Below are 25,852 nucleotides of genomic sequence, written 5' to 3' on the forward strand. Positions count from 1 at the left end.
GACAGCAAGGGAACAAAAGGAGAAGGTGAGTTTTAACTTAGTATGAGGTTATGGAGCCATGAAATTAGCACAATGGTCAGCACAAACACGTAAAAAAAAAAAAGTTCTTACCATCTTTTGGTTCTGAGCTCGTGTGTGTCTCCACCGGCGAGCTGAGTAGAAGATGAAGTAACCCACTGTAGCTGCCGTGACAACGAAGAAGGAAATTGACACAAAGAAGATGGAATAGTGGTTTACCCAGGAACCATGTTTCTTTCCCACTTCAATCACCATGGTGACTTGAAAGCCATTACGAACCAAGCTTACAATTTCATTCCCTTTCAGGTTTCCTATCATGATGGCAACTGTATCTTTTGTGCCTATGAAACAACAGCAGAGAAAATGGGCTGTTAGAAAATTTTTATTCTGTGCTTTAAGAATCCTACATATGAAAACATTTTTATTATAGAAAAAAAAAAAAAAATAATTTATATATATATATATATATATATATATATATATATATATATATATATATATATATATATATATATATATATATATATATATATATATATATATATATATATATATATATATACACACACACACACACGTTTATTTGGTTCTTGATTTTTTTTTCCCCATATTTACCAGGAGCAGATGCATACCCCTAAAGGACAAGTTCACCTTGTACTTCTCAGCTGTTACCTCGGTGTCAAGCATGTTGTGTAAAAAAAAAAAAAAAAACCAAAACACACACACACACACACACACACACACACACACCCAACCACTCTCTTCCTGGACAGACCTTAGAGCATGAAAACTGCTCAGGCCCCTTTCACACTGCCGTGACTTGAAAGTCACATGATTTTGCCACGATTTCAGGGCTTGCCTGTGTAAACTTAAGGTCTATGGACCTCGACTCACATCAAAGTCAGACCAAAGTAGTACCGCGACTACTTTTAAGTCACACAGATAATTGGTTATCATTGGGAATCATGGGATGCGACTGATATCCAAAGTCGCAGGAAAAGTCATACGTCTCACTAAATACACAGGCATTATTTATTTATTTTTTCCTCCCTTAACTTTCATCTTGCATAGATTGTTTATTTGGCAGAGTGTGCTGGAGCTGCGCAATCAGATATCAGCCTATGTGGATAGGGCTGTAGTATTGAAAACAGGAGAAGTGTGTCCTAGGTTGTGTAATGCTCACTATACAACCCGATTGCACAAACTCCTTTAGAGCTGCCATCAATTATGTAGTGCAAGGGCCTGCCTGAGTGCGTCCCCCCATTATATAGTTTTGGTAAATCCAAAAGGAGATTGTAAAAATCAGACTGTATGGTCACCTTAATACACCTAAAATGAACTAGTTGCACACCAAAACACATAAGCAAAACACCCATTTTGCCAAGTTAAAAAACAAGTGACAAAACGCAGCAAAAAAATTAATTAAAAAAAAAAAAAAAAAAAGGGAAAGCCCGCATCATGCCATAATGTCCTATGAGCTACTTTGCCACATGTAGGGCAGTCCATTGGAATCAACAGGCTGCCCTATGGATATCACAGGAAAAACAAGCCAAAAAACCTGAGCTCCCAGTATGCTAGGTGTGAATGAGGCCTGAAACTGAAATTGGTTTATTTACACAAGAACACTGAGGCTTCGTTTACTTCTGTGCATTTCCAAACACATGGCAAACGACACAGAAAATGCATACTTTGCGTTTCAGAAAAACACACACAAAAATCATAGTAGAAAAGAACGCATGCAGGAATGCAAGTTCCCGCTACATGAAGATGTGAATGGGGCTTGACAGCTGAGTGCCCCCATCTACTCTCTCCTATGCACTTGTATAAAGTTGGCAATACACTATGCAATCTGATTATACAATCTCCTTTAGATTTACCAGGACTATGTTATAGGACCCACTTGAGCAATCTATTCTATTGGTATCAGACGGGCCTTGTGCTACATAGCCAATGTAGATCTATAGGTGATTATACAACGAAGTGAACATACCCCATTGCCCTTTTCTGTGATGCAGCAAGGCAATGCATTCTGGGATTCAGAGCTTCCTGGATGCCACACGACCATCAGGAGATATTGAAATAAATATAGATATCTCAATATCAAATGTGACATTTCAAAGCTTTCGTGAATGAGGCGAGAGATGAGCACATTGGGGTGGCTGGGCCAGAAATAGAAATTGTTTCTATTTATTATGAAATTTGAAATAGATATGAAAGTGAAAATCTGCCTGAAAAGGTTAACTTAACCTTTAAAGCAGAAGTGATTTTTCCATTTGGGTAAAGTTTGATACAATAGACCTAAATCACCCTAGACATCTCAAGGTATGCTGTGGTATACGGCACCAAGTTCTCAGTAGCAGGTCATTTAAAGTCCTGTGAATTGCCAGGTGGGGTCTTCATGGATCAGACCCCCCCCCCCCCCCCCCATCAGCACATCCCACAGATGCTCTGTGGAATTGAGATTTGAGAAATTTAAAGGCCAAGTACCTAGAACTTGTTATGTTCCTCAAACCATTCTTGAAATATTTTTGCAGTGTAGCAGGGCACATTATCCTGTTGAAAGAGGCAATTGTCATCATGCAACACAGTTTGGTCATCAACAATGTTTTGGTAGGTGGTGCATGTCAAAGTAACATCCACATGAATGGCAGGACCCAAGGTTTCCCAGCAGAACATTGCCCAAAACATCACACTGCCTCCACCCTATACTGTATCCTGGTTCCATCTCTTCCCTAGGTAAGTAACACACACACACACACACACACACACACACACACACACACACAAAAAATATAAAAGAAAACATGATTAATCAGACCAGGCCACCTTTTTCCATTGCTTCCATTCCCATTTTTTCCATTGCTTTGTGGTCAAGTTCTGATGCTCACATGCCCATTGTAGAAACTTTTGGCCATGGACATGGGTTAGCATGGGCACCCTGACCAGACTGCGGCTGTGCAGTCCCAAACACAAAAAAACTGCGATGCCCATTCTTTTTCTGATTTCAACACAACAGCTTCAGGGACAACATGTTTACTTGCTGCCTAATACAATGGCATCTCCATCAGTGGAATGTAAAGAAATAGGCAAGGTTATTCATTAGACCTGTCAGTGGTCATAAAGTTATGGCTGATTGATGTATATCATACATTACCCAGGTCAGTGGTGGCTCATTGTCAACGTCTTATATAGTTATCAAGCACATACCGTATATACTCGAGTATAAGTCGAGGCCCTAATTTACCACAAAAAAAAAAAAAAAAAAAAAATGGGAAAAACTTATTGACCCGAGTATAAGACGAGGGTGAGAAATGCAGCAGCTACTGCAAGTGGAAAAAGAGGGTCAGCAATGCCCATCTGCAGCTGTATACCTCCCTGTGTCCTTTGCATGTATCATGTGTCCTGTGCATATGTGTCATGTGTCCTGTGTCCTGTGTATATGTGCATGTGTCATGTGTATATGTGTCATGTGTATATGTGTCATGTGTATATGTGTCATGTGTATATGTGTCATGTGTATATGTGTCATGTGTATATGTGTCATGTGTATATGTGTCATGTGTATATGTGTCATGTGTATATGTGTCATGTGTATATGTGTCATGTGTATATGTGTCATGTGTATATGTGCATGTGTATATGTGCATGTGTATATGTGCATGTGTATATGTGCATGTGTGCATGTGTATATGTGCATGTGTATATGTGCATGTGTATATGTGCATGTGTATATGTACATGTGTATATGTGCATGTGTATATGTACATGTGTCTGTGTGTGTGCATCCTACCTGTGTCCTGTGCATCCTCCGTGCGCTGCTCTGCACCGATCAGCGTGTAGTATTCAGCCATTCACTGTTCAAAAGCCACGCCTCCTCCTCGTCCAAAAAACTCCATTTCCCAGCAGTCAGCCTATCACGGAAATTCTCTTATCCTCATACCACGGACGAGGATGAGAGAATGTCTGTGATAGGCAGTCAGTGTACAGCCTATCACAGATGAGGAGGCGTGGCTTTTGAACATTGAGAGCCGCTGCCGAGTCTATGCAGCACATGCTGGCCGCCGTCTGCCTGCATGACACGCTGATCATGCAGACAGACGGCGGTGACTCGTGTATAAGTCGAAGGGGGCACTTTCAGCCCCAAAGAAGGGGCTGAAAAATTCGACTTATACACGAGTATATACGGTATATGGAAATGTTCCTCCAAATATATTCTTGCAATCTGTCTTCCTGTTTTTTTCCCCCCCAAATGTAATTTTGCAACCCATCTTAATCCCTGTGACCTAGTATGTGCCGGACTGTGCCCTTCTCAAAAATTACATCTTTGCTTGTAAGCTTCATATCTTTCTGTGGAATAATGATTGCTGTTTAAAAAAAGGTTTTCCACCTTTTACTTTTATCTCATTATTGGTATATTAATTTTCCACAGGTGAATTTAAGAGATTGTGGATGATCTGAAGACAAATCCTTTCCAGCTTCCAATCTTGGACTCGTAAGTACAGAACAATTGACCGTTTAGCTATAGGAACTAAACTATGGACAAGTGAACCACCGTTGCCAGCTTGAGGGGGCTACATTTGCCAGCACCGGGCAGGCTCTTTGTTGCTCCTGGAGGAGGATGCAGTGTACATTTGGCCCTTTTAGCTGATTAATTTGTGGTTTACTTGTGCCTTTTGAATTAACCACTTATGTAATATACACATCATATACAACTCCATTTTTGTTTTTCCTTTGTAGGACTGATTCACTGGAAGGTCATCTCTGAGCCTTTAACTATATACAACAGTGAGATTTTCCACTGCTGGTTACTTTTCCCTCCTATTGCAGGCATCTTCCTGTAATTTTAGGAAAAATCCAACTGCGGATTGGCTCTCATGAATTCCAGCATCCTTAACTTCATTTCTTTTGAAATGAGGAAACTCATTGGTCGGATTTAATATTTCCAGATAACGAAGGTAATTTCTTAGATTTTGGCGAATTAGATATGTCTATATTAGATATTAGTGTTACTTTACCCAACAGTATTTCAAATATTTCCTTTAAAATAATTCCTTTATATATAGTTTTAAAGAGGTCTTCTCTTCCTATGGGTGCAACGTTTGGTCTTAACCCAGATTTCGGAAGATTTGTTTGATCGTCTCAAGAATTGATTTTAGATTGATTGATAGGAATTATTATCAGGCCGAGAGGAAAACCTATGTTTTGAAATGTTAATGAATTAATAAAATTGTTGCAATATATTAACAGTATCAATGATGTTTATAATCATGTATTCTCTTTGCAGTATTAAACTTCATGCAGCACTATAAAACTCCGGAAGAAGCTCCTTTAGAGTGAAACATGTTGAGTACAAAGTGACTGCAATGGTGTATGTAATTTATATGATTATTGAATGTATTTTTTAAACATATTGTTAATCCAATAAAATTTATATGTAAAAAAATATTGTTGTTATTAATTGGCACCTTAAAAATCCCACTTCCTGTAACCTTGACCTTTTCCCAACCATGAAGGAACATAAGAACCTCAAAATGTTTGTCTTTTATCCTGTATCCTATGTATGTTTAGCTCTAGTCATTAAATGGATAAACAAAATATCCAGGTTATTAAATGTTTATGATGATTGTTAGAATGTTTATTGAGATGTACAATATAGACAATTCATAAAGTCAAAGAATTTCAAGTCACATAAAACACACAAGGTATAAAATCATTAAATTCCACTTCAGATAATGCAAGATAGAGGTTTATAGTTTGTATTGCTTATGGGATTGCATCCCATCAGTCTGCCAGTTCCAAATGGTTAAAAAAAAAACATTGGTTTTATAATAGGGTAGTGTAAGAAGACCTCTGAAAATGAGGGAGGCAAAACCTCATGTGTGCCACATCATGTCTATTGGGAACATGAGGATCTAGGGGTCCCACACAAACCAAAAATCACACACACACACACACACACACACACACACACACACACACACACACACACACACACACACACACACACACTCTATCAACCTAGCTAAGTTAGACTAAATCTTAAATAACGACAGGATTTGAACAAGCTCATCATTTGGTACATTAGCAAAAGTCTCCGTCTCTCTCATAATCCACACACACACACACACACACACACCCACACACACACACACACACACACACTACAGAAACACAATACAGAAACACATACATTCACACACATTTAATCAACTGAATTGAAGGGGAGCGATAGTACTAATCTAAAGGTAGCTTTAGACTGCTACAAAAGGGGGACTTGTCCAGCCTTGAAAAATATACCTAGATTATGTGAAGATAATCAAATGCCCATGCAGCGCTACCCTGTAGAAGCCACTGGATAGGATGGGTTCTCTGTTCCTTGCCTCAACTTTCAAGAACCTCAGCCCCCCTGACACACCAGGTTGAGTGTACAAACATACATCACAGGAAGTCACTGAAAGTAATACTTCAAACCAAATAGTAGTGCTATATCAAAGAAAAAAAAAAGACACCAAATCAGGTAGGAAAGGCAAACTTAATATATTGTCACCCATCAGGGATTGTGCAAGTATAAAATGGATTAACAATGGTCATAACACAATGTAGCATAACAGTGATAACCACTAAGCATAAGACGACATTTGGCCTTCAAAGCAGCATAAACAGTAGCAAGGACAAGTGGAGAAGTAGCAAAGTTTAATTTACTGAAGTACACTGCCAGAGCACATTTTAAATGGCAGTGAAGCTAGTTCTAAACCAACTGAGTATGCACGATCCAAAAAAAAAAAAAAAAAAACGGGAAGGAGGAGGATGGTAGGGAAGGGGACAGGGGAACAAAGGGCTTGCAAAATAAATATAATTACTACAGGAGGGGCAGTCCTTTGAGATGTTCTTCTGCCAGCTATCGTTGAGGCCCTTTAAATGCACCAACGCCCTTAATGACAGTCCCAGTTAATCTGCATGCAGTATAGGTACGGTGTTGTCTTGGCACAGGTGCAAGGCAGTAGACATGTGTACACTGAAATATTTCATTTCGGAATTTCGTTTTCATCCTAAAAATAAAATTTAGTTACTATCGAAAATTCGTTTTTATTTATTTTGTTTTTCGTTAAATTGCATTCGTCCGAAAATCCAAATTAAGGTCGAATCCGTCATTGAAGGCTTATGGTGTCTGTCGAATGTTCAAAGAAGATTTGACGGAGCAGCTAAACTGTACGATGCCGTATAGTTTACCTGCTCCTTCGAATCTTCTTAGAACTTTCAACAGACACCATAAGCCAAAGTACGTGTGTACTTAGTTCTAGCTATTTTACTGCTCCTCCTCTTTGGTTACAATCAGCCAATAACATTCATCATCATTATTTTTATTCATCTTTTCTCCCCTACGTCAGATCTTTTCTCTCTATGTAGAATAATCTTGGACTAATAGAGTTAAGGATAGGCACATTCGACCACAGGTTTGATGGACACAGATTGTTATTGTCATCATCATGTCGAATCTCCTATCTATATCGAACTGTTGTAGCAACGAAAATGAAAATAAAGCATTTGTTTATGTCGGATCTTTCGTTTTTCGGATTCTGCACTTTTGTTATCGTTTGTTAAAACGATAACGAAAATACCTGAAATTCGGACGAAAACGAATGCACATGTCTACAAGGCAGATGTAGTTCAGATGTGGTAAAGGTTCTGTATAATGCAATATAATTGCAATCCAGGTTTGGAATGAGTGCGGCATAGAGTGCAGTGTGGGTGTGGTATTATTAAGCACACTTGGTTTCCTGCTCTCGTTGGCTCAGTCCCTGCTAGCAGTATCAGCAATCGGTGAATAGCCCTTTCACCAGTCCCCGGGATGCTGCAGTGGCCTCTCACTGCAGAGGGGGGCCCTCAGTCCCTCCTTCTCCATAATGCCATGCAGCTGGGTACATCTATAGCCTTTAAAAATTACTCAGTACTTAAAAATAGGGAAAAAAAAAAAAATCACAAATCTTAAAATGTTAACTGATTTAGTTGTGCAATTTATGAACAATTACTTTTAGGTCATAGCTTACTAAAGCATGCCAATACATTATACTTGAAAAGGTAGTGGGGTTGATTTACTAAACCTGGAGACTGCAAAAACTGGTGCAGCTCTGCATAGAAACCAGCTTCCAGTATTTTGTCAAGGCTTAATTGAACGAGCTGAATTTAAAAGCCGATTGGCTATCGTGCACAGCTTCAGATTTTCCAGTTTTAGTAAATCAACCTCTGTGCTCTAAGCGACATTGTAAACTGCGGGAAAACAGTCCTGTAGATGCGGACATATAAACAGTGAGACTGATAATGCGAATAGCTAATAATCCATGAAAAAATAAAATTTGGAAAATTGGATCATCCAAACAGACCGTCAGCATGACCTATCAATGGGAGCCATAACAATCCCATAAATTCCATTACTGTGCTAGGGTGCAACTTCTGGCAGTGGAGCTTTGAAGGAAAACTAACCCTTTCAGTAGAACTAAAAGCAAACATTTTTTTTCCACCATTTGAATAGATTAAGGGAGGGTTATAACCACTGAGTTTTTTTGCCATCTGTGTCCCAGTGGGGATATTTTCCTTCACTTCCTGCCCCACAGCGCAACAAAGTGAGAGGAAATCCATCCAAAAGTGAAGGAAATCATTTTTGTTAGGCCCCCCAGATTGGCCGCCAGCACCTGCCGAGCCAGCCAGGGACATCTCCCATATTCTTCAAGCCCAGGAACCAGGGTACACACACACACACACACACACACACCTGTAACCCGGGATCAACGCCACCATCTTCTCTTACGCACATTCTCCTGGCCTTCAGCACACTACCAGAAATGAGCCAGTTAATGATTTTCTTTTACTGTGGCAGAAACATCACAATCCAACTTCAACTTCTTTTAAACTCAACATTCACCTCCATCACTTCAGTTCCAGCAACAGTAAATTCACCATAGTGTAGTTAAAAAAATGGCCACCTAACTCTTCCATAGCCTCACTACAGATTCCCCTCAGCTGGGTTCTCCACTTATGACTCTTCGGGGTAGGCCTGTATAGAAACATGCAAGGCTACACACCTACATATTCCTCTGCCCCAGGCTCTTCCTGCTCTACATTATATAGGGCTGAATACCTTAACCCACCATACCCACCTAGGGGAGGTTTCTCACCAAGTGGGGTAGTAACCCCACTTGGTGGAAGGAGGAGGTAGTGAAGTTGTACTTTACATTTGTCCCTCTTTTCTACTAAAAGGGGAAGATCAGTTCTAAAATAAATTTTCTTTCCACAAATTGCATAAAATTTGTGTAAAAAAATTCTTCTAGTGATTGGATGTGCCTACACCATCACTAAAATGATCGGACTCTCATCTGAGTATTGCGCCTCCTGTGCTACTTTGTTTACTCCTAAGCGTTTCAAAAAAAAAAAAAAAGGAAGGAAAGATAGTTGCTTAGATATGATGCAGAGTCAAAGACCTAGATCAGGTTGTAGTTTAGTAAAGTCAAAAAGTCCTTATTTACATACTTGGCTGTAGTCAAAACATGGTAGACTCTTAAATAGACAGGGTTTCTGTGCATGTTACTTGCAAGAGGAGTTTTGCAGTGTATACACACACACACACACACACAAACTACATGTAGTCATTGGGATCCAACGCTGACCAAAGGGTTTATAAAAGATGTTTACTGCTCAAGCATAACCCAGCCTCTATAATCATGTGTATTGGCCATTAAGGAAAATAAAAATAAATAATCAACCGATAATTTAGGTTAAGTTTAGGATTCAAGGTTACTTCTATTCCATAACTGATATTCAACATTTGTAGCAGATGCTAAAGGGTTTTATTACCAATAGTGACTGATATAAAGAACAAGATTAAATGTACTCCTGTGACTTACAAGAGAAGTATGGCCAAAAAAGTTTTGGCCATACTTCCTTTTAAAATTCATAATATGGGGATTGCAACAGGAGACATTCGCACACCTCACAGTTCTTTGAAAGACCCAAAAATCCATAGTGAACACAAACAGAACCAGTATTTAAGTTTGAGAGAAGCTCACAACTGGAGTTCCCTAAAACTATAGGAAGGCATTGGGTTACTCAGCGCAACATATCCCACCAATAATAGAAACATTTTAGGGTTGAATGGCCATTAACCACTTACGCCCCAGAAGGATTTGCCCCCTAATGACCAGGCCATTTTTTGCGATACGGCACAGCGTCGCTTTGACAATTGCTCGGTCGTGCGACGCTGTACCCAAACAAAATTGATGTCCTTTTTTCCAACAAATAGAGCTTTTTTTTGGTGGTATTTGATCACCTCTGCGGTTTTTATTTTTTGAGCTATAAACAAAAAAGGGATCCGACATGTATATATAAACATTTTTTTTAACCAAAAATAAACGCAATAAGCGTATATTGATTGGTTTGTGAATAAAGTTATACCCCTTTCTGAAAAATAGGGGCTATATTTATGGCATTTTTATTGTTAATTTTTTTTTTCTACTAGTAATGGCGGCGATCAGTGATTTTTAGCAGGACTGCAACATTGCGGCGGACAGATCGGACCCTTTTGATACATTTTTGGGACCATTGACATTTACACAGCAATTGGTGCTATAAAAATGCACTGATTACTGTGTAAATGTCACTGGCAGGGTAGGGGTTAACACTAGGGGGCGATCAAGGGGTTGAATGTGATCCCTCGTGTGTGATCCTAACTGGGGGGGGGGGGGGGGGGGTGACTGACTAGAGGAGGAGCCAGATCGCTGTTCCTAGCTAGTAGGAACAGACGATCTGGTCTGACAGAATGGGGATTTGTGTTTATATATACACACACACACACACACACACACCCACCCCCGTGTGCACGCCTGCTATAGCTATTTAAAGGGCTGACATACAGCTACAGTGATTTGCGCAGGAGAGCCAACCTGCTGCAGTAAAATGACGGCAGCTGGTCAGTTAGTGGCTAAAAGAGAAGTGCGGGATAAAATTAAAAAAAAAAAAATATCACTTTACACGCCAAGATGTATAAATCATTGATCCGATGCTGCAGCTGTCCCTCGCCGCCTCTACATCAAGACCGCTGACTGCTCATTTCTCAGGTCCGCTCTGGGCACAAATCGGAGGCTGTCAGTCACTGCTCTGTTCCCTTCAGTGCTAGTTAGAGCGCCAGACTGGAGGAAGTGGAAGTGGCTGGCTCAGGCTCTCTGTGGCGCACACAGGCTGAGCTAGCTGTCGATCAGGTATCTAGGTGGATCCCTACATTGTAGGGATCCCTGAACAGCCTGGACCTTTTGACATCATGGGTCCTGCACTCCTTTGACCCAGAAGAGAAGTATGGCCAAAAGAGCTTTGAGCTATGACTCAGAACTTGAGATATTAATCATTATGGTCAGGATGTAGAATAAAGGAATATATGTACTTTGTAGTGCAGATAAAAAGCAACATTTGTCAAGATTCTTCCTCTGGCTCCATACTTAAAAAGGCACACATGATTGTCCCTGCTTCAGCTTAGAATATAAGTTTATGAAGGTCACTGCAAACAATGATACAATTAAAAACACAAAAATATACTTTAAAACCCTTTCTACTGATGCAGAACCTGGAACACAACCAAAAGAACCAGGAACATTTTAAGTTTAATAAGTCACTGACTTCTAACAACCACTTAGCTCCAGTCATTGTATACTTTTGTACACCAGAGTGATCTGCAAACTGACAAGCTAAATAAATCATAAAAGTCAAAAAGGTGACAAAACATCAACATCCACAAGGTGTCAAAGTCACACAAGGTATTTTAAAGGGCAGAACTTAGTGACAAACAATATTGTGGACCAAACCAACTCATACTGGCAAGGGATGGGAATGCATTTCAGCGTGTCCATCAAAAGATTTGCTAACCTTATACTATAGAATTCCCAATTTGAATGAGAGGAAAAGCTATGTAAAAAAAATAAAAAATCCCACACCATTGCCAAGTAGTGTAAATATTATGCATTATAGTACAGGAATCTATTCTCATGAGATTTGAGATCTTCAGCTTTCCTAGGATTCCACAGTGAGGCAGAGTGATATCACTGGCACCAAAAGTTGTAGTCAAATGCAAATATTTTTTACATCCTAGTTTTTTTTAAATACGTATGATTTTTACATTGGGACGTGGAATAATACTGAATAGCGAGAACTTGCATTTTTATGTAAGGTCCTCTTAAAATAGTTCCTTTCACAGGGGTCTCCAAACAACGACTTTCCATTTGTTCAGGAAATACAATTCCCATCATGCCTAGTCATGTCTGTGAAAGTCAGAGTTTTACAGTGCCTAATGGGACATGTAGTTTCGCAACAGCTGGAGGGTCGTAGTTTGGAGATCCCTGCTCTAGAAGGGGACTACTCAAATTTAACTGACAAAAAACTGTACACATGAACATATGTACATTATTTGATGAAGTATTTGGGTTTAGATACACTTATTTTAAACAGTACTCATGTCCTCTTTACCACATTAATCTCCAGGTCAGTGCTGCAGTAAAGTCAATGATTTGTTTTATAAATTCTGGCTTGTTTAGAAAAATATAAACTTTATTGTAAATACACAAATATATGGGTATATGGATAACTTCACAGAACGGCCACTCGGCGTGCAGCGAGTGTGTGGCGAGGAGAGCTGATCAGCAGCATCTCCTCGCAGAGGACACCGAGACTTGTAATCGGGGCACTGGTAATCAGTGCCCCAATTACAATAAAGTGCCAACAATCAGTGCCCACAAGTGATGCCAGTCAGTGCTGCCCATCGGTGCGGCATATTAGTCTCATCAGTGCTGCCTCATCAGCGCAGGAGAAAAAAAAAAAATAAAAAAAAGTTTTTTGTTATAGAAAGCTCTATTTGTGTGAAGAAAATGATAAGCATTTCACATGGTTACAGTGTAACATGACCGTGCAATTGTCATTGAAAATGTGACAACGTCGGGGGCAGGAGGCGGAGCCTAGCAGAGCAGACATGCATTGTTAGAGCTCCACACCGCTGAGGAGAGAAGATAAGGACAAAGTGGAGCCTGCAGACTCAAAAGGTATCCATTTGAACCTTTTTGCCCCAGGGAACAAACTGTGAAAATTTGGGCAGGAAATATGGTACTGGGAGGAAACCGTGGCAGAAATAAAAATCACCTCACAAAGAGCTCACAGGCACTCACTGCAGCTGAAGCAGCTCCAGTCACCTCACAAGATACAGCATCAGGGCGCTCTCACAGACAGAAAATGTCACAGCAAGACTCTCCATTTGAGTCAGATACAGAACAAATCCTCTCACAAACTTCTCCACAAGCCTCCTCAGTATCCCCAGTAATATTATTACAATTTGAAAAGATGCTTCATAAGGCTTTAAAACAAACCTCAGACCAAATAACAAAAAGCCTAACCAAAGAAATAAGAGAGCTGGGAAACCGCACCACAGCCTTAGAAATAAAAATGGATGAAATTGAAATTACAACCCAAGAAAATATAACAGAATTGGAACAATTAAAAAAAGAGAATTTAATACTTCAAACTAAGCTTGAAGATTACAAAAATAGAGCCAGACGTTCAAACTTGCGCATAAGGGGAATACCTGAAACTGTGACAGACCTGCAATCTACTATTACTGCTCTATTACAAGAACTAAAGCCAGATATCCCTATTGAACGTTTAGAACTGGACAGAGTACACAGAGCCCTCACAGCCAAAAAGAAAGATGGACCCCCACGTGATATAATCACAAAATTTCATTATTACAGAACGAAGGAACAAATACTAATTGCTGCAAGAGAAAAAAAGGAACTTAATTTTCAAGGACACAATTATCAAATTTTTGCTGACCTATCCCAACTTACTATTACTAAAAGACGATCCATGAAACCCCAACTAATGGAACTGCAACGCCACAACATTATGTATCAATGGGGCTTCCCCTTTTCAGTCAGATTTAACTACCAAGGTACAATTTACAGAAGCAGATCAGCAGATGAACTACAACAAACCCTTTTAAAATTAAATCTGACAGAACCCACAAGCAGCAACACTCCCACACGCAGAAAAATGGCGTCATCTTCACCTTCAGGCAGCACCCAGAAAATTTCAGAACAAAATGGGAATCATCATTCTCACAAAAGAGGCCGTTATGCCACATCATCCATGGACCAAGAAGATTCAATGGACTGACATCCTAATTCCTGATATCTCTTCATTTATTATACTAAGAGATGGTTCTCTATAAAAAACCTATATTTATAACTGAATGTAACTGCATTCTGATAGTCACACACTGTGTGGGATCATGTTACATTCCAGTTATATTTCTTATTACTTCTGATTCATATAGCCTTAGAATATATAAGTGAAATAAGGAAATTCTTGTTCAGTTATATATTTTCAGGTAATAACAATAGATTTATTACTTTTTAGGACAAATATGTTCAATAATCCAGAAGTAATGGAAGCTTTTTCTTTCTTTTCTTAAAACAAATATATTATTACCTAACTAGTTCGTAGAATTATGTTTTTGTTTATTCTAATCTGAAGCAATACAACCTCAATTTTACGAGTTAACATATCTAAACAGTTACATATGAATAAAATATGTAATTGTTTACTCTAAAAGGGTTAAAATCCCAAAATAATTCAAACTATCTTCATCAATACCAAAGTTATTAACAGTACCTTTCTAACTGAATTATTTAGCCTAGGGCAAGACTAACCATATACAACCACCCTGGAATAAATAATTTCAACAAAAACTATATTCTGCACTCCAATTAATGAAACATCATTTTGATGTCTTTTGACATAGCACTTCTCTCCTGTAAGCGGAAGATCCGTGTACCCCCATTAGCCCTCCTCATTCTCCCAACCATATTATGTGGGAGTGTGACGAAGGCACTTATTCCCCTGAGAGAGATATTTATTCTCTTTCACGGGTAAATTGTGATTACTTGCAAAAAATAATTTATACAATGTATCATCTAATCTCATATGTTTTTTGTTTACTCTTTACTCCAGAATTCACTGGTTTCTTTTCTATCTATTCATCTCTTCAGTCCACACAGGTTGATCTGCGCAGTCAGCTCTGCATAACAAAAAGTAAGTCAAAACTATTTGATCTATTACCATGGCACCACTGAATATACTTTCCCTGAATGTTCAGGGAATAAATGTCCCTCAAAAAAGGACCAAAGCCTTCCGTACTTTCCATAACAAGAAGGCTCACATAGTATGCCTCCAAGAAACACACTTCACCAAAGATTCTACTCCAAAATATATTTCTCCTTTTTATCAACAAATTTACACGGCTTCTGCCTGTACCAAGCAAAGGGGAACTCTAATTGCATTTCACCGATCCACACCATTCACCTTATCATCAGAAATTAAAGACCCAGAAGGTAGATACCTGATACTCATGGGTTATATAATGGATACAGCAATCACGGTGATTTCCTACTACGCTCCTAACAAACAACCTACACCATTCCTCTCACATATATTACAAGTGATTAATACACACAAAATAGGAACAGTGATAATGTGTGGGGATTCGAACCAGGTCCTCCTCCCATTTCTAGATAAATCACCTTTTACACCATCCAAAATAACATCTAGATTACCTTTTTCTCAACTTCTTTCCAAATACAATCTGGTAGATTCATGGAGAGAAAGTAACCCAATGAAAAAGAAATTCACTTATTTCTCGCACCCTCATCAAACCTTCACCAGAATAGATCATATTTTTCTAACAATAGGAATGATACCAGAAATTATTGCATCAGATATAATTCCGATTCCGTGGTCTGACCATAATGCAGTATACACTACTATAGCCTCAGCCATACCAAAAGCGCATGACCCAACGTGGTACTTACCGGACATAATGCTCAAACACCCACTACATCAGATGGCCATTGAACAAGCTTTAAAGGAATACATATCAATTAATAATACAACAGACATCTCCCCAATAACACTGTGGGAAGCTCATAAGCCTGTCTTGCGTGGTACAATACAAAGACAAATGGCACTATTTAAACGGGAACGCAAAAATCTAGCAAAAAAACTAGAACTCAATTTTAATGCAGCCTACATATCATTTCAAGATAATCCATCTCAGAGTACAAAATCTCATCTGGAAAAATCTAGATTGGAATACGATCTATTTCTCACTGAGTCAGTTGATAAATCCCTCAAACGCTCCAAACACAATTTCTACATGAATACAAACAAACCAGGTACATATTTGGCTCGGGCATTAAATTCAACTAACAAATCTTTCAAACCAATACGTTTGAAATTATCAAAAAATGTTTACACTTGTAATCCAGTTAAAATAGTCCATAAATTTCACTCACATCTCGCAACTTTATACAAGACAAACAATGAATTTAATCCTACAGAAGCTGAATCCTTCTTCCCAAAAATAACCTTACCTCAGTTATCTCAGAATCAAAAAAGCAGTTTGGATGAGCCTATAACTATAGATGAAGTTGCTAACGCCATAAAAGACCTAAAACTTAACAAAAGACCAGGCCCAGACGGCTACTCGGCTTTATACTATAAAACATTCTCAGAAATACTCTCTCCCATTCTCACTGAAACTTTTAACAAACTTCTAGATGGACATTCTTTTCGGCAAGAAACACTAATGGCAATTGTTTGTATGATCCCAAAACCCCTTTCTGATGATACTTCCTGTGTGAATTATAGGCCTATCTCACTGTTAAACCTCGATATTAAATTATTAGCAAAAATAATAGCAAAACGCCTCAATAGCATTATAGGAAAATTAATACATAGAGATCAAGTAGGCTTCATGCCAAATAGACAGGCAGGAGATAATATACGCAGGGCAGTGTTATTGGCACATATTGCTAAAAAACGGAAAATCCCTTTATGTTTTCTATCTCTCGATATTAAGAGGGCATTTGACACAGTATCCTGGCAATATATGCAATTTTCATTACAAAAATGGGGTTTTGGACCCCACTTTTTAACATGGATCAAAGCATTATATAATAAACCCAAAGCCTATATAAAATATGCTGGATACAAATCTGAAGCCTTTAATATCGAAAGAGGTACCCGACAGGGTTGCCCATTATCTCCCTTATTATTTGCCCTTATACTCGAACCCATGGCCCAATACATCAGAACAAACCAAACTATAACTGGCATTGAAGTAGGAGGTATTACACACAAATTATGTATATTTGCAGACGATATATTACTTTTTCTATCATCACCACAGGTCTCTGGTCCTAACTTAATACCAGCTCTTGATGGATTTGCAGCCCTATCCGGCCTTATGATTAATCCTAAGAAATGCCTAGTGCTTAATATTTCTCTCACAAACATGGAATTGATCCCGGCTAGGGCTGCACTCCCATTCACATGGGCAGAAAAATCAATCCCATATCTTGGAATTCATTTAACAGCATCTCATTCTGACTTATTCTCAACCAATTATCCTCCTGTATTAAGACAGATCACAAATCTAATAAAACAATGGTCGCAACTTCCTTTATCCTGGATAGGGAAGATTAATGCAATCAAAATGACTATTCTACCCAAATTGCTTTATCTATTCAGAGTCCTCCCTATTCCAATTCCTTCCTATTTTTTGAGAATAGTACAAAAAAGAGCAACTTCGTTTATATGGAGCTCTTCTAAACCACGTATACCTATACACACACTACATCTTCCCAAAAATAAAGGAGGCCTGGGATACCCTAATTTTACTAACTACTACAGAGCAGCACATTTGGCCAGTCTGTCCAAATACCATGCAAAACAGGAAATCCCATTATGGGTATTTATAGAGGCTTCAGAAAATGACCCTCTATTAATATCAAATTTATTATGGCTTGATCCTAAAGACCGCTTTAAAATTCATAATCCCATAACTAAACACTTCTTATCTCTCTGGGATAAACTAAAAACCAAATATCAGTTACAATCTCCACACAATCCTCTCCTTTCTTTTATCAGAAATCCGGCCTTTTATCCGGCATGGATCTACCCAAATTCTTTTAAAGCTTGGACAACATCAGGCATTCAGACACTAAATGACTTCATAGCATCTAAATCATTCCTTTCATTCCCATCGCTTAGAGAAAAATATGATCTACCAAACTCTGAGATATTTAGATATCTCCAAATCAAAAATTTCTATACACCATTCCTAAAGGGGGATACACCATTATCCCAATTATCCATTTTTGAATCAATCTGTACAAAAGATCCATTTGCTAAAGGTACAATTTCATCACTTTATAATCAATTATATGGAGTAGCAAATCTTAATAGACCCTCTTACGTTCAGAGGTGGGAGGAGGACCTGGGACGAACTTTAGAAGACACGGACTGGTCTAACATATGGCTCACATCTAAGTCATCTTCACCCAACATCTTAGCACTGGAGACAAATTATAAAGTCCTAACTCGCTGGTACCTTGTACCCGCTAGAGTGGCAAAATATTCACCTAATACCTCAACTCTTTGTTTTCGAGGATGCCCAGAAATAGGCACATATTTACACATATGGTGGACGTGCCCAGTAATCCAAACCTTCTGGAAGGAAGTCTTCGTGATTGCATCTAAAATATTTAAAAAAATAATACAACCAGATCCATATTTAACTTTGCTTAATCTAAAACCGGAATGGTTAACACTCTCTCAATTCAAACTTATGATCCAACTAATAACGGCTGCAAAACAAACAGTGGCCAAGGCATGGAAATCTCCTACATTGGTACTAGCAGAAACAATTCACAGAATGAATAATACAATGTCCCATGCTAAGATGGTAGCCATCGATCAAAATCAAATTCCAAAATTTGAAAAACTTTGGCATCCTTGGATAAAACAACAGTTCCTGTCAAACTTCAATGACTCTGTCCTGTTGCCATGGTAACAGATTGAATGACTTACAGAGACACCCATTCTAAGGCTTCAAAGAGAACTAAAAAGAATAATAAACTGACGGGCGGGACAACCTTGTGGACCATACCTCTACCTTTCAACCCTTTTTCTTCTTTCTCTTTCCTTTTCTCCACCTTACGATTAAAGCTCATTATCAGAATTTATTTGACCTATATACACTCTACTTGTAAACAATATGTATAGTAGGTATAAATAATTTAAATACCTACAAAAGTAACTAAGGAAATTATATATATCTTTAATTTAGGTTTACGTGAACCCAATGTTTGATATTTGAAATTTCATGATATTTACCTATATAAACCCTACTGTAAAACAATGAGCTTACTTTATAGATCCTTGTAAACTTACTTTATGTATCTTTATAACATTGTATACTCAATAAACTTCTTTTGACAAGGAAAATGTGACAACGCTGAAAGCTGAAAATTGGCCTGGGCAGAAAGGGGGTGAAAGTGCCCTGTAGGCAAGTGGTTAAGATTTGGCAATCTACTGAACTACCCACCCCTGCATCTATGTGCCATCCCCATTACCTTCTATGGACTACCTCAGTAAAATTAGCATCTCAGCTATAGTTAGAACTTAAAAAGTCATGACAATTCTCAGTAAATGAAATACTGGATTGAGGCTATACAACAAATGACTCTGCTGAAATAGAGGCAATTTAAAGTGTTACAAGTACGCCTTTTACAGCCAGATAGATATACTTCAGCCATATAATATATTACTTTATCAATCAACTAGGAGAACTGTGTTAACCACCCCATCCTTCTAGGGAGACAGGTAATTGTATGGAAAGAATATGACATGCAAATATTAAATGGAATGTTGTATACTGTGGCTCAGACCAGATCTAGTCACTCTGGTGCATGACTAAACATGTTTGAAAAGCCTTCGACATCCTCCCTGTATAACAGAAATGTCACAGATCCACACAACATAAGCTTCAAAATGCGAACATGTCAAAATGAGCAATGTTGTAATTTCAAGTTTGATTCAAACATGTCCGTTTACACTCACTGAAGTCTTATTGAACAAGGGAGTGCCAATTGTAAGGAGCAACTAATTCAATCCACTATAAGATGGATTCTGATTTGTTGCTATAGGTAACTGCAAATAAAAAAAAATGTCACTTATTAAAAGACGATCATATGTTGGGAGGGCAAGTTGCCTGGGCTGTGAATCCATTGCATCCATATTAAAATTTAAAATCAGTAGGGCATTTAAAAAAATATAGCATTTGTAAATAAAGAGAAATATTTTTTCAGCGCCGCTAAAGAGTTTTACATTTGATTCTGTACAACATTCATACAACAATGTTCAACAACAAGCTCTTAAAGCAGCCCTGTGAGGATTGAAACAACAGATTTGTCACCAGCTTTGTTTTTAAGATGCATGCTCTGTGGCTCTTAGGACTTTGGCTTCACTACCTAGTAAGCCACAGGCCCGGAATAAGCATGCTGCCATTGAAGCTTGAAAAGCCTCAATTTCTGTCTTTCAGTCTTAACTCACGTGAAGACTCACTAGATAGCAAATACAGGATAACAGCCTTGGAATCCATCAGATATGGAAGCTGTGATTGCTGACCTATTTCTATCCACAAGGTTCCTTATACATAAAGGAACTTTAACATATTTATATAATGCACACAACATATCTATCCATTCCATGTGACATACCGTACTTTGTCATGTCACCAGAGTGAGTCCTGCCTACAGTTTGTACAGTAAAAGCAGGGTATACACACAGAGTGAGGTTTTTTTGGAAAAACAAAACCACATACACACACACTTGATGTTAATGAAGGGATTTCCCTGGCTGTATTCTGACAATGGTGACCCCCCGCTGCAGCCATTAGACCAACTTTTTTTGAACAGACAGTGGTACACACAGCAAAATTTGTCTAGTTCCTGCTGAACCTGCTGGTCTTTGGTCTGATGAAAGTTTTGGTGTGGTTGGTGGCCCCCGCGTCCCAGGATTGGTAATAGTTTAGTTTAAATAAAAGGTATTAAATAAAAAGGTACAAGTGTTGATATTTTAAATAGATTTTTTGAATGAAGAAAAAACAATAACATTTTAAAAGCAGAGTTCCAGACTTTTTTTTTTTTTTTTAAGTGTAAAAGTCAGCAGCTACAAATGATGTAGCAGCTGACCTTTAACATAACATTCAGCTGTCCAGGGATCCCGCAATGTCAGCCCCCTGAAGCCGATTTGGCCATCGGCTCGGGTGCAGGCACTAGCATTACAACAAAGGGAAACCTACAGTGAAGCCTTCACAGCCAGTTTCCTTCTGCGCATGGCTGATGCAAATCCGGAGGGGATACAAAAATATTTCAAAAGACTATCACTGCCTAGAAGCACAGTGAAGTCTGTTATTAGGAAGTGGAAGGTATTTGGTACAACACAGACCCTCCCTGGATCAGGATGTCGCTCTAAACTGGATGAGAGAGCCAGAAGGAAACTGGCCAGAGAGACTACCAAGAGGTCAACAGCAACTCCAAAGCAGTTGCAGGAATTTATGACAGTGGTCATTGTGTGCATGTGACAACAATATCACAAATTCTCTATAAATGTGGCTTGTAAGGAAGGGTTACAAGAAAAAGAAGCCACTCCTCACCAAAGGCCACATTCAGTCATGACTGAGCTTTGGCAAAATGCACTTTCAAGATTCTGAGGCCACATGGAGAAAAAAAAAAAAAAAAAAAAAAAAAAAAGAAAAAGTTATGATCAGATGAGACTAAAATTGAATTATTTGGCCTCAAAATCAAAAATGGATACTTCTGGTGAAAATTCAATACAGCTCGCCATCGAAATAACACCATTCCTACAGAGTAATGCATGGAAGTAGTAATATCCTGTTATGGGGTGGTTTCTCTGCAGAAGGGACTGGAGCAATTGTCAACATAGAAGAAAAATGGATGGGGCAAAATACCAAATTCTTGAGAAAAATCTGCTGCCCTCTGCCAGAATGTTGTCAACGGGGATAAGGTTTATCTTCCAACATGGCAATGACCCAAAGCAAACAACAAAAATGACCAGTGGTTGAAGGAGAAAAAAGGTGAATGTCCTTTCATGGCCTAGTCAGAGCCCAGACTTAAACCCCATTGAAAATCTGTGGAATGACTTGAAGACTGCAGTTCACAGTCACCATTAAATTTAACTGAACTTGAGCAGTTCTGCAAAAAAGAGTAGGCAAACATTGCCAAGTCTAGATGTGCAAAGTTAGTAGAGACATATCCCAACAGACTAAATACTGACACAAGGGGGGTCCTTTTCCCAACGAGGCGATTCTGTTTTTGATTATATATATATATATATATATATATATATATATATATATATATATATATATATATATATATATATATATATATATATATATATATAATCAAGCAAAAAGGAAAAGTAAAGGACGCAAGACTTCCAAATGTTCCTCTGTGACTGCGTCACCAGGTGTGTGTGCAACTAATTATATAATATAAGCTCTCCACTTGTACATAAAAAAAAATAAAAATATAATAATAATAATAATAATAATACCTCCGTTACATGGGCTTTGATGTAAACAGACAAGAGGCTAAGCTAGCACACCAGGATAAGGTTGAGATTTAAAAATTGAAAGCTACAATAAAGAGTCTCATTTCTGTGTTAAAGTATCACTCCTCCTCGGAAACGCTACTGATCTTCAGGCAGAACACTCTCCCACATTCTTTGAGCCAAACCTGCTGCTGTTTACACTCCCTCTTGGGGGGAGGGGGGGGGGGGAGGGGGTGATGGGTATCGGCATGCAGGCTGAGCATTCAGTATCTTCAATCTTCAGGACTGGAACAGCCCTCACATGTCATTGCTTGAACTGGGCAGCTTGCATGCAGTTCTGATGTGAATTCACACAATGGACAATGGCTTAACAAAGAGGATGGGTCTCAGTACCTGCCTGAATGAGCCCTAAAAGATTAGATAACACATTGTACCAGGATTGAATGGCTAAAACTGTAGTAACGTGCAGGAAAACTAATTCAGAGTGCTAATTAGTAAACAAGGTGTGGCATTTATACATTTGAAAGCTATGTCCAAAATTTTGATAAACTGAACAATCTCAATTACAAAGTGAACACTGACTTTACTTTTTAACCACTTCCAGCCCAGGGACGTCATATGACGTCTGACTTTCAGTGGGAATATCTGAATGATACCTGCAGGTACAGACATCATTCAGATATCCTCGTTTTCAGCCGGCGATTCTGGTCACCAGTCATCTCTATGACCATCAGAGGACCGGGCGCAAAGTTATGACATCATGTCTGGCCCGCGTTTGTAAACAAAGCCGCGATCACAGCTGGTAAGCATGAGATTGTGGATTTTTTTTTCAATCTCATGCTTTGCAGCCTGGAGGAGGAGAGATGTGGGGTCTTATTGACCCCACATCTCCCCATAAAGAGGACATGTCACAAACCATTCCATGTTTACATCCCTTGTAATAGGAATAAAAGTGATATAAAAGAAAAAAAAAAAAAAAAAAAAAATACATTTCAAACGCCCCTGTCCCCGGTAGCTCACACTCAGAAGCGAATGCACACGTAAGTCCCCGCCCACATATGTAAACGCCGTTAAAAACCACACATGTGAAGTATCGCCGCGTGCATTAGAGTGTGAGCAACAATTTTAGCACTAGACTTCCTTTTGCAACTCTAAACTGGTAACCTGTAAAAGAAAAAAAAATTAAAGCGCAGCCTATGGAGATTTTTAAGGATAAAAATTTGGCACCATTCCATGAGCGCAATTTTAAAGCGTGACATGTTGGGTATTTACTGGGCGTAACATCATTCCAATATACAAAAAAAAAAAAAAAAATTGTGCTAACTTTACTGTTATTTTTTAATGCATGAAACTTCCCCCCCCCCCCCAAAAAAAAAGCATTTGAAAAATTATTGCGCAAATATCGTATGAGATGAAAAGTTGCAACGACCACCATTTTATTCCCTAGGGTGCCTGGAAAAAAAAATGATCTATAATGTTTGGGGGTTCTGAGTAATTTTTTTTTTTTTTTTTGCTAGAAAAATATGACATGTCCGAGAGTAGTGCCGGAATAGGCCCGGTATGGAAGTGGTTAAATAACTTGTTAGTTTCCCCCCATTTCACAAAGCTGCTCTCTGCAAAACTGCTGAAAACGTTCAAGCCACAGAATACTCTGCACGCAATCAGTTGAAGATGGAAAGTAGAGGGAAACGTATGGTAGAATACAGGACTGGTGTGGGATACAAAAAAAAAAAAAAAAAGAAGAAGGGGGGGGGGGGCAATATCATATGAAACACCTTAGAAACCCTATTCTTGCTCCAGGGCTCAGTAACGTGTCATTGTTCTAACATATGGGAATAGGTTTTTGTACCAAAAATGTGCCATGAGAATCCTTGTCAATATTTTCCCCATACATACACAATATTTTAGGAATTACAAATTCATTATAATAGCCAACATACAAAGTACTATACGCTAATATAGAAGAGCTCAGATCACTATGAAAAAATAAATATATATACACTTACTAAAGACAACTCCACTTTGCATTGCAAGTGCACTTGGAAGTGCAGTCCCTGTAGAACTGAGGGGAAGATCAAAATGAGGGGAAGCTTTGCTGATTTCTATCATCCAATCATGTGCAAGCAAAGGTTCTGATTTTTATTTTCCTTGTATGTCCCCCTCAGATCTACAGCGACTGCACTTCTAAGTGCATTTATAGGGGTTAATTTACTAAAGCTGGAGAGTGCAAATTCAGGCTCACTTCTGCAGAGAAACCAATCAGCTTCCAGGTTTTATTGCCAAAGTTTAATTGAACAAGCTGAGGTTAGAAGGTGATCGAGTGCTGCAGCATTAGTAAATCTACCCCATAGTGAAAAGTGGAGTTGCCTTTAGTAAATAACCCCCTCATCTCACAAAAGCAAGTACACCCCTCACATTTTTGTAAATATTTTATTATATCTTTTCATGTTACAACACTGAAGAAAAGACACTATGCTACAATGTAAAGTAGTGAGTGTACAGCTTGTGTAACAGTGTAAATTTGTTGCCCCCTCAAAATAACTCAACACAGCCATTAATGTCTAAACCGCTGGCAACAAAAGCGAGTACACCCAAGTGAAAATGTCCAAATTGGGCCCAATTATCCATTTTCCCTCTCCGGTGTCAGTTGATTCATTAGCATTACAAAGTCTCAGGTGTGAATGGGGAGCAGGTGTGCTAAATTTGATGTTATTGCTCTCACTCTCTCATACTGGTCACTGGAAGTTCAACATGGCACCTCATGGCAAAGAACTCTGAGGATCTGAAAAAAAGAAATTTTTGCTATACATAAAGATGGCCTAGGTTATAAGAAGATTGCCAAGATCCTCAAATTAAGCTGCAGCATGGTGGCCAAGACCATACAGTGGTTTAACATGACATGTTCCACTCAGGATTGGCCTCGCCATGGTCGACCAAAGAAGTTGAGTGCACATGCTCAGTGTCTAATCCAGAAGTTGTCTTTGGGAAATAGACTTATGAGTGCTGTCAGCACTGCTGCAGAGGTTGAAGGGGTGGGGGTCAGCCTGTCAGTGCTCAGACCATATGCCGCACACTGCATCAAATTGGCCTGCATGGCTGTCGTCCCAGAAGGAAGCCTCTTCTAACGATGATGCACAAGAAAGCCTGAAAACAGTTTGCTGAAGATAATGACATGGATTACTGGAACCATGTCCTGTGGTCTGATGAGACCAAAATAAACTTATTTGGTTCAGATGGTGTCAAGCATGTGTGGTGGCAACCAGGAGAGGAGCACAAAGACAAGGGTCTTGCCTACAGTCAAGCATGGTGGTGGGAGTGTCATGATCTGGAG

At 38.8% G+C, this 25,852-nt stretch overlaps 1 protein-coding gene across 2 annotated transcripts in view; it reads right to left on the reverse strand.

Annotated features, from left to right (window-relative positions):
- RNF128 (ring finger protein 128) overlaps positions 1-25,852 on the reverse strand; it is a 218,685-nt gene that overhangs the window by 69,207 nt on the left and 123,626 nt on the right. For both annotated transcript variants that reach the window (XM_073599297.1, XM_073599296.1), the window contains exon 2: positions 112-359. In XM_073599297.1, coding sequence (XP_073455398.1) covers positions 112-359 — 248 coding nt within the window. The remainder of the gene's footprint in view (positions 1-111; positions 360-25,852) is intronic.

This window comes from Aquarana catesbeiana, linkage group LG09 (assembly GCF_042186555.1).
Source record: "Aquarana catesbeiana isolate 2022-GZ linkage group LG09, ASM4218655v1, whole genome shotgun sequence".
NCBI classification, from domain to species: Eukaryota; Metazoa; Chordata; class Amphibia; order Anura; family Ranidae; genus Aquarana; species Aquarana catesbeiana.